Source organism: Sus scrofa, chromosome 9, assembly GCF_000003025.6.
Source record: "Sus scrofa isolate TJ Tabasco breed Duroc chromosome 9, Sscrofa11.1, whole genome shotgun sequence".
Taxonomy (NCBI): domain Eukaryota; kingdom Metazoa; phylum Chordata; class Mammalia; order Artiodactyla; family Suidae; genus Sus; species Sus scrofa.
In genome coordinates, this window is record NC_010451.4 from 46,603,912 (window position 1) to 46,612,970 (window position 9,059).

General features: G+C 56.5%; 1 protein-coding gene across 3 annotated transcripts; it reads right to left on the reverse strand.

Moving 5' to 3' along the window:
* Nucleotides 3,111-8,780, reverse strand: THY1 (Thy-1 cell surface antigen). Of its 3 annotated transcripts, XM_013979447.2 has the most exons (5): nucleotides 8,299-8,355; nucleotides 6,759-6,846; nucleotides 6,112-6,173; nucleotides 5,280-5,615; nucleotides 3,111-4,803 (listed from the first exon to the last, which is right to left on the reverse strand). In XM_013979447.2, exons 3-5 carry the CDS (start codon nucleotides 6,146-6,148, stop codon nucleotides 4,691-4,693), a joined length of 486 nt encoding a protein of 161 aa, XP_013834901.1. In that variant the 5' UTR covers nucleotides 6,149-6,173; nucleotides 6,759-6,846; nucleotides 8,299-8,355; the 3' UTR covers nucleotides 3,111-4,690. The 3 variants fall into 3 exon arrangements, with proteins under 3 accessions (XP_013834901.1, XP_005667453.1, NP_001139601.1); XM_005667396.3 differs by lacking the exon at nucleotides 6,759-6,846 and having other exon boundaries at nucleotides 8,299-8,780; NM_001146129.1 differs by lacking the exons at nucleotides 6,759-6,846; nucleotides 8,299-8,355 and having other exon boundaries at nucleotides 4,691-4,803; nucleotides 6,112-6,148.

Sequence of the window (9,059 nt, forward strand, 5' to 3'; positions counted from 1 at the left end):
ACTTCATAGATATTATTTTGTGCTAATGTTCCATTGGACAGAATTTAGCTACATGTGCACATCTCGTTGCAAGGGACCTGGGAAAAGTCTTTATTCTGGACCACGTATTCTAGTTCTAATTTGCCGGTCCTCTTACTGAGAAAGGAGAGGAGAATGCATGCTGAGAAACCCCCAAGTACTGTCTGCCGCAGCTTCTCTACGTCCTGGCACTTATCACTGTACTGAACTCAATTCCTCACTTCTTACTTGGCTGTGGATTCCTTCAGCCAGGCGCTGTGTCATCTACCTCTTAGCATGGCCCAGTGCGTAATGTTTATTGTACGAACAAATGATTCCAGTGCTACCTACTGTCTCATTCTAGAAATCAGAGAAGTGAGGCACTGAAGGGTGAAGTGTTGAGGGTCATCCAGCCTGGGTTCCCACTGAATCCAGGAAGCTGCTTTCCCGCAGACTGGGCAGGTGGCCTCCACTGACTGTGCCCAGCCATTCTTTCGCCTCTGCTGCTGGGAACTCCAGCCATCAAAGGTCACTTCCGGTGTGGAAGCCACACTTGGCCTCCACGGAACTGTCCCATAGGTGCCACACTGGCCTCTACAGCCCATGCACACTTCTTTTTTTTGGCTGTACCTGCGTACCAGGGATCAAATCCATGCCACAGCAGTGACCCGAGTCACGCATTGATAATGCCTGATCCTTAAGCTGCTGAGCCACTGGGGAACTCTCAATATGTGCCCACCTCTGTAGCTCCCCTGCCCTGAGGTCTTCCCTTTGCCAGGCAAAGACAGGACACTATTGATCCTCCCTGAAAGGTGGAGGGGGACATTCAGTGCCTGAGAGCCCTGGGCAGGAAGGCAGTCCTACCCTCGTCCTGAAGGCCTCTGGCTTAGGAGGGAGTTGACGACCCTCACACTTTGCCAGAATTCTGAGGTCTCTGGAAGGACCCCAGCCCCTCTGATTCCTCAGTGGTAGATGAGGAAATGGTTTATTCCTAACCTGGGACTTGCTTCTGTCACATGTGAAGACAAACCTGCCCACCACAACATGGAGGCTATGAACAGAGAGGAGAGGGGCGTCATGCTGGGGGAAGTCATGCTGGGCTGCTGGAGGATGTGTGTCACAGGTCCCCTGGATGCTGTATATTTATTGCTTGTCCCTGTGCTATGGTGACCTTGCCCTTCCTGAGGGAGCCCCTTGATGTTGGGGGCGGGGGACCCTCACATTGCAGATACTTCTCTGTCTCAGTGGAATCAGAAATGGGGGTGTGGAGAGGGGCTTTCTGTTGCTATTGAGTGAGAATTCCATGCCCTTAGGCAGGGACCTAGATGGCCGAGGGGGTCATGGGAGAGGGGTGAGGAGGAGTGGGGAGGGAGTTGATGGGGTGGGATCTGGGCAAGTATGCAGGAACTGAGGCAGGCCCCAGCCCTCTTAGCCCTCTTTTTTTTTTAATTTTTTATTTATTTTTTATTTATTTTTTTTTTTAGGGCCGCACTTGCGGCATATGGAGTTTCCCAGGCTAGGGATCTAATCAGAGCTGTAGCTGCCAGCCTGCCCCACAGCCACAACAATGCAGGATCTGAGCTGCATTTGCGACCTACACCACAGCTCATAGCAACGCTGGATCCTTAACTCACTGAGCGAGGCCAGGGATCAAACCCTCAACCTCATGGTTCCTAGTCAGATTCGTTTCTCCTGCGTCACAACGGGAACTCCTCCCCAGCCCTCTTTGTACTTAGCCAAGTCACTGCAGAAGTCCCATTCCCCCACAATCTCTCCTGACCTGACCAGAAAGGAACTGGTCGTGGCCTCTGAAAGCCTATGGCAGCAGCCCTGGCCTGCAGTCTTTCTGGGTCACCCTGTGTTGTGAGACAAGCTCTGACTTTATTTTTTAATTTTGATTTATTTTTTCTTTTTTGGCTGCTCCGAGGTGTATGGAGTTCCCGGTCCAAGGATCAGATCTGATCCATAGTCGAGACTGAAGTCGCAGCTGTGGCAATGCCGGATCCTTAACCCACTGTGCTGGGTTGGGGATTGAACCTGCATCCCAGCGCTCCCAAGATGCTGCTGATCCCATTGTGCCACAGTGGGAACTCCAGACAACCCTGACTTTAAGTTGTACAGCCTCTTCTCGGGCCCAGGCCTGTTCCCTCAGTCCTGCCTTCCTCCACAGTCCCTGAGCTTCCAATGGCCTCCGTGGCTTCTTAAGCTAATGCCACTCACTGTGGCTCTCCCCTCCTGAGCGTGGCTGCCAAGGGCAGTGCTGACTCCTCAGGCCACTGCGGGTGGGCTCGAAACTCTTCAGGGAAACAGCACCAGGGTAACAAAGACCATACGGAAGTCCTTACACAGGGTCCAGGGTCTCAGTCGGGGCTTTACACCTGGCTTCCCAGTTCCTTCCAGAAAGACCTTCTCTTAGTCCCTGAGGGAGGCATTTGAATCCCCTTCCTGTACAAGGACTCTTTTCATTTTCTGGCTGCAAGCAGGGCAGAACACGAGGGGTCTGTGTCTGGGGGGTCCCCACCTCTGGGGACCCCAGGTTGGCTGCACTGTGTGGAATGGCCCACAGCCCAGGCAGGGATGGGTGGGCCCCTGTGCTTGGTGACAAGAGCAGCTTCCTCTCTTCCCTGAGGGCTTCTCTCGCTTTCTTCGAACATGGCCACTACAGGGTCCACTGGCAAGGTCCAGGCATTGATGGGAGCTGTCCGAAGAGTGGGAGCCAGTGGTGTGAATTTAGATCCTGGGCCTTTAAGCAAACGCCGGAAAAAAAAAATCATCCTATCCAGTGCTAAATTTCAAATGAGTCAGCTTCTGCGTAGTCACCACCCTCTTTCCCCTAATTCCCTGGCAAAGCAGGGAAGGCCTTCGGCTGTGGGCCTGACTGCCAGCAACAGGGACTTAGAACCACCCTGTGATGATGTTCTAGCCCCTAATGCCAGGGGGCGCTGTTCCCCTTCCACTCAGTGACTTTTAGGGGCGTGAGCTGGGGATGGGCACCCGCAGTCCTTCATGTGGCCACACTGGTCCTTACACCTTGATGCGCTGCCCACCTACGGCCTCCCAAGCCTCCTCTCGGTGCCCCGCTCAATAGCAGATGTAACCTGACAGGGTGTTTCTTTTTCTTTTTAAACATTTTTTTTATTATAGCTGATTTACAATGTTCTGTCAATTTCTGCCGCGCAGCAAAGTGATACAGCCATACATCCATATACATTCTTTTTGACAGGGCATTTCTGAGATCAACCAGATCTGAGAGGAAAACATGGACTCTGCACCTTCGTGCTTATTAGCGTATTCTGGAACCAGCGCCATGTGGCTTAACTCACACATGCGCAGGTAAGGTCATTCCCGCCAGGTGAATCAGCAGAGATGGAACATTCATTTATCGTGTTGGGTTGGGGTGGTTCTGAAGAGCCTGTCAAGCATTGGTCCATCCTTGGGGGCCGGGGTAGGGGTGGGGGTGCAGAGAGGAAGGCCTTGCTGAAGCAGGTAAGGGGGGGAGGAAGAGGTGGTGGGTTGGATCTTCCGGCTAGGGGGTGGGGGCGGGCCTGGGGAGAGAGGAGCAAAGCAGAGACAGAGGACAGATTCCAGAGGCTTGGTTTTATTGTACAATATTCTTTTTCCTCAATGAGATGCCATAAGCTGTGTGACACTACACACGGTCACAGGACAGGGCAGAGCCGCCAGGTGGGGGAGCTGGGTGTTGGGAAAAGCATGTCCCGCTCATGGGTCTCACCCCATGGCCTCCCTCAGGCCCCCAGCGGACCCCGAGAAGGCAGGCCTGTGGGGCAGGATGCTGTCTGAAGGCTCAGGCACTGATGGGGGAGGAGGGCAGAGCCTCCCAGAGAAACACTTGGGCCAGACTCTGTACGCCTCTGGGGCTCCACCTGGCCTGACTTCCTGCCCCCGGGTCAGAGTTCTGGAAGCTCTTAGGAACTTTTGATAGCCTGGGAAGGGGCTTGTCCTCCTTCGCCACCCTCCCAACTGCTGGTCGAGATGCTGGACTCCCATTTGTAGTTTCCTCAGGAGGGGAGGGATGATGGACCCTCTTCCCCTGCCTCTCCAGCCCCTCATCACTGCCTTCCAGGCAGAATCTCCATTTTCACTGGACCATGCCCTGGGCCCAGGCACGTGCGCTGGGGTAAGAAGACTGCCTTTTTTCTGCCACAGAAAGTGTTTCCGGGGATGCTGAGTTGTCTCCTCACCTGATGGGCCACAAGCGCTTGGCACTCCCCTCACATCGGAGCTCTTCAGGCACCATCCCTCCTGCTGAAAGAGGTGCTAAGGCCCCCCTCCTCGTCCAGGTCTCTCCCAGGCAAGGATGACAGCCCCCTGGGTCTGGTGCCCCTCCCTCCTACTACCCTTCCATCCCCCCCACTCTCCATCAGGCCCCCAACCCTGGCTTCCCTTTTCACAAACTCCAAAGAAAAGGAAGGACAAGCCCTAAATAAACCAGACAGAAAGCAGCTCTGGAACAAAGAGGACGAATAGCCAGTGGCGTGCGGAGAGGGTACGAGGTGGCGGTGGGGGAGAGGGGGATAATGGCATGCAGCACTGGGAGTCCTTAGGAGCGGTGGGGTCCCCAGTTCTCCCCAAGGTGTGTGAGGGGTTGGGGGGAGGGGGTCAGCTGACTCAGAGAAGTAGGGTCTCTGCACTGGGCCTTGTGGCTTCGTGTATCTTCCACGGGCCCCATCAGTCACAGGGAGATGAAATCCATGGCCTGCAGGAGGGGCAGCGAGAGCAGAAGCAGCAGCAGCCACGAGGTGTTCTGGATTAGCAGGCTTATGCCCCCACACTTGACCAGTTTGTCTGTGGAGAGAACGGGGTGGAGAGGCAGGGCAGGAATGAAGAGGGACCAGGACTCAGCAGGCCCAGGCCCAGAGCAAGGCCGCCCTCCCATGGCGTCTGGGCTGGAACCAGGGCCAACCTGGTGGAACAGAACCAACCATCTTTCCCATTTGCCAGTTCCGGAGCCCTTGAACAAGTATCATCACCAGAGAACTATGGCTGACGTAGCTAGTGCCATCCCGTTTTCCAGGTGGCGAGAAGGTGTAGGGATGCCAAGTGACCTGCCCGCAGTCATGGGGGAAGTGTCCGCCACCACCGTCCGCCCGTCTGCCTGTCCCCTTAGCCCTTCCCCTGTTCTCGCTGAGGGCATGATTTCCGCCGGGAACAGGCAGCAGTGCGGGGAGAGGGGAAGGGTCGGGAACCACTGTCCTCTCGGGCCCGTTCCTCCCCAGCCCACCTCTCCCAGCTCACTCAGTCTTGTCGGGGGCTTGCCTCACCTCTGAACACAGAGATATTCTTGCTGGAGATGCTGGGCGTCTGGCCAGAGAGGTGGAGTTCGCATGCGTAGATCCCCTCATCTTTGGTAGTGAAGCCTGATAAGTAGAGGACCTTGATGTCGTACTTGCTGGAGAAGTTGGTTCGAGAGCGGTAGGAGTGCTCAGGGACCCCCACAGTGCCCAAGAGCACGTGCTTCTTTTTCTCGCGGGTCAGGCTGAACTCGTACTGAATGGGCAGGTTGGTGGTATTCTCATGGCGGCAGTCTAGACGAAGGCTCTGGTCCACCAGGCAGGCTGTCAGGCTGGTCACCTTCTGTCCACGGGCCACCTGCAAGACTGACACCAGCAGTGCCCCCTCCAAGTTGGGGAGGACCTGCAGAGCAGGGGAGCTCCCCACCCATATTGACAGCAGAGAAGGGCCTGGCTAGGGAGGGCATAGGGGTCTGCTCTCTGAGTACCTCTCTCCACCCAGAGGTCCGTGAGGGCTAGTCCGCCTTCCCCAGGGCAGACGCCAGCCTATCTCCCTCGTCTCCTCCAGTCCTGGGTCCCACCAGTATGTTCCAGTGGCAGGAGACCTCGGGGAGTTGATGCAACTTCCCGGTCCCCAATGGGAGATTTCCAGCTCAATATGGGGCAGGCTCAGAGACTTGTGTTTCTAAAAACCATCCCAGGGAGTCAGATCAACTAGGCTGCTCAGCTGACTTAGGGATGAAAAGGAGCCCTCTCTCCCTTAGTCACCCCTGCCTTCTGAGGTTGTGTGGAAGAAGCTAGCTTCTCTGAGGGGAAGGAAGCCAGGGTGCTTGGAATCCCAGCCCCGCCGCCCGCCTGGTACCTGTTAGCAAGAGAGCGATGCCAATGGTAGGGTTCATGGTGCCGGGGAGCTCAGTCCTGGACCTAGGCGTGCAACAGGGTGGGAATCAGCCAAGAGGCGGGGCAGGTGTGCCCACATTTACTGCCAGGCCTGGGGGCCCCTGGGAGACATGCCATAATGGCCATGGGGGGCATCCAAGCCCCTCTCTGTAGCCCTCTCCCCTCCCACCTCTCAGTGAATGTGACAGACACTCGGCTCTTCCCAGTCAGAGAAAGCAAGAGGGATGGAGAACATACCCTTTGGTGGTGGGTATCTGTGCTGAATGCTTACTAGTTGGGTGACTTTGAGTAAGTGTCTTGAAATTACCACTTCCTCTTCCCTTCAGGAAGATAGGGACTTCCTATTTTTTAGTAAAATTCGCAGAACATAACATTTATTATTATAACCATTTTTGGCGGGGCTGTGCCTGTGGCATGCAGAATTTCCCCAGCCAGGGTCAAACCTGAGCCACAGCAGTGACAATGCCTAGTTCTTAACTCCCAGGCCACCAGGGAACTCCTCTCCTAAACCATTTTTAAGTGTACAGTTCAGAAGTGTTAAGTTCATTTACATTGTGGTGCAACCAATTTCCAGAACTCTTGACATCCTGCAAAACTAAAACGCTCTACCTGTTAAACAAAGACTTCCTATTTCGTATTCAGAAGAAAATCCCCGATGGCCAGACCTTTCTGGCAGATAACAGATGCCTGAAAGATACTGAACGAAACTGGGCTTTAGATACATAACACGGGGCCGTGATGGAGATTAAGAAAAATGACAAACATTTGGCACTGTAAGTAAGTGATCCACAAACATTAATTTCCTTTCTCTTAGATGACTGTGTGGCCAGGGATGACGTCAGGTATGTGTGGGGCCCCAGGTAGGATTGTACTTGGCCCACAGCGAAGGGTGTGAGGAAAACGGCAGTGCTGTCCTATTGCAAATGCGTGCATGTGTTCTCTGCCTTGGAACCAAGACCTTTCCAATTCTCTAGCTCTCCAGGAGGAATTCTTGGGCTTGCAGTTTTCCAGTTTGGCTTCCATAGCCTCCCTGCCTAGGTTCTCTGCCCTGTCTTATTTTTGCAGCCTAGGCTGAATCAATATTCTGGCAAGGAGACACAGAGCAGGTAGCCTAGCCTGTCCGCAGCGGAGTTCTCCAGGGAGAGGCCACAGGAGGGGGGTCGGCCGGGTGCGCAGGGCGCGCGACTCGCGGCTTCCAGGGTCCCAGGCGTTCAGCCCAGCTCCCAGAGGTGGGGAGGGAGGGGCGAGGCTGGGGTACTGCGGCGCCCGCGGACGCAGTCAACTCCTTCCCAGACCCCTGCCGAGAGGGACCCGGAGGTGCTGCTGGGGAAGAAAGGGGGACTGACATCTGGTTTTGATTAGCGGACGCTGAGTTACAGAGGAGGAGTGTGAGCTCGGGATCCAGGAGAGGAAGGGGTAGAAAGGAAGAAACGGGGCTGGGGCTGGCAGGGGATGGAGAGCCAAAGGGAGGGGTAGACAGCTGGTAGGGGAGGCGCAGTCTGTTTTCGTTTCCTGGGTCCCCGCAGCTCAGAACCCGCAGAAGCTTTGCGTTCCCTCCCTCTCAGCACGCGTTCGACTAACCCCACCCTTATTCCGTCTCCCCATTCCAATCTCCTCCATTCCCAATTGAAGTCCCCCTTCCCCCTCTCTCATCCTTTTCCAGTTCTCGCCTCCCCCGTCTGCCTGCCTTCCTCCCAGTCCCCGCCCGCGGCACTGCGGTTTCCCGTTCCTTGGATGCCCCGCACCCAGCCTGTCGCGAGGTCGGAGGGCAGAGATTCCCTCTAGTTTGGGGTCCTCGGTTCTCTCCCCCGAGTTTCGTCGCCCCCCGCCCCTGTCTTTGCAAGCGGGGCTTGGGGATGTGTGGGTGGCGAGCAGAACCCAAAACTGTCCTTGGCGCCCTTCCTCCCAGTTCTCCTCCAGCGCCCCCGCCCCAGGCAAACGTCCTCCGAGCGGGCGAAAGATGCGTTGCGGCCCCCGGCCTGCAGCCTTGGCGTCCGGCTCCCGCCCCTGCCTGGGAAGCAGACCCCTCCCCAGGCCCTGCACTGCTCCTTCCCTGAGCGCCCTCGGATGGTTTTCTGAAGCTTGGGGTCTGGAGAGCTTGCAGGGGCACCGAGGGCGCTCCGGGCCCCGCCCTGGCTCCAGTTCCCACCTGGGTTCCGGTCCCTCGCCGCCGCAGACTGCTCCGGACACGCCGCCGCCTCCAGTTGCTGCACCCTGCCCGGCACCCGCAGTTTTCACCAAGGGTGGGAGAGGAGGGGCGGGGAGGACCCGGGGGCTCGGCCAATCAGAGGCTGAGTGGGGAGCGAGAAGGGGTGGCAGAGGGAGGAGGAGGCGGTCCGATATTGGTGTGGGAGAGTGGCGGTCTGCAGTAAAGGGGGGCCCTCCCCCTGTGGCCGTTAGGCCTGGGCAGGGCAGGGAGGGTTCTGGACACTAGAGAGAAGGGCGGGGCCGCTCAGGGTGTGCCAGCCGACCCCCAGAGCCCCGCAAAATCGGTCCCCTTTTAAGGCTTTAACCCTTTCTTCTGACCCCGGCTTCAGAAGCCGGTGGGAGAGGGGTAAGGAATGGAGGATGGAGGTTAGGCAGCGCCCATGCCTCCTCCTTCCCTTTTCATCTGGAACCCATCTCCACGGGAACCTCTAGTGAGAGGTTTTGGTGTTGGAATATTACAGGCTTTCTCCAAAGAAAGATGGTGGGAGTGTTTTTCCACGTTGGAGCAGCATTTTCAGAAGCAAGGCAGGTACTGCGCCTGGTCTTCCCAGGTCCCCAGGCCTGCCTCGCCCCCTCATCCAGCCTAGAACATCCAGACCTGCAGGGGCTTTCTGCTCTGGGGCACTCCATCTCCTTCAGCTCCCGGGTACCTCCTGGCGCAGGCAGCTAGAAGGTTCTTCTCAGTTTCATGCACTCCTCCTC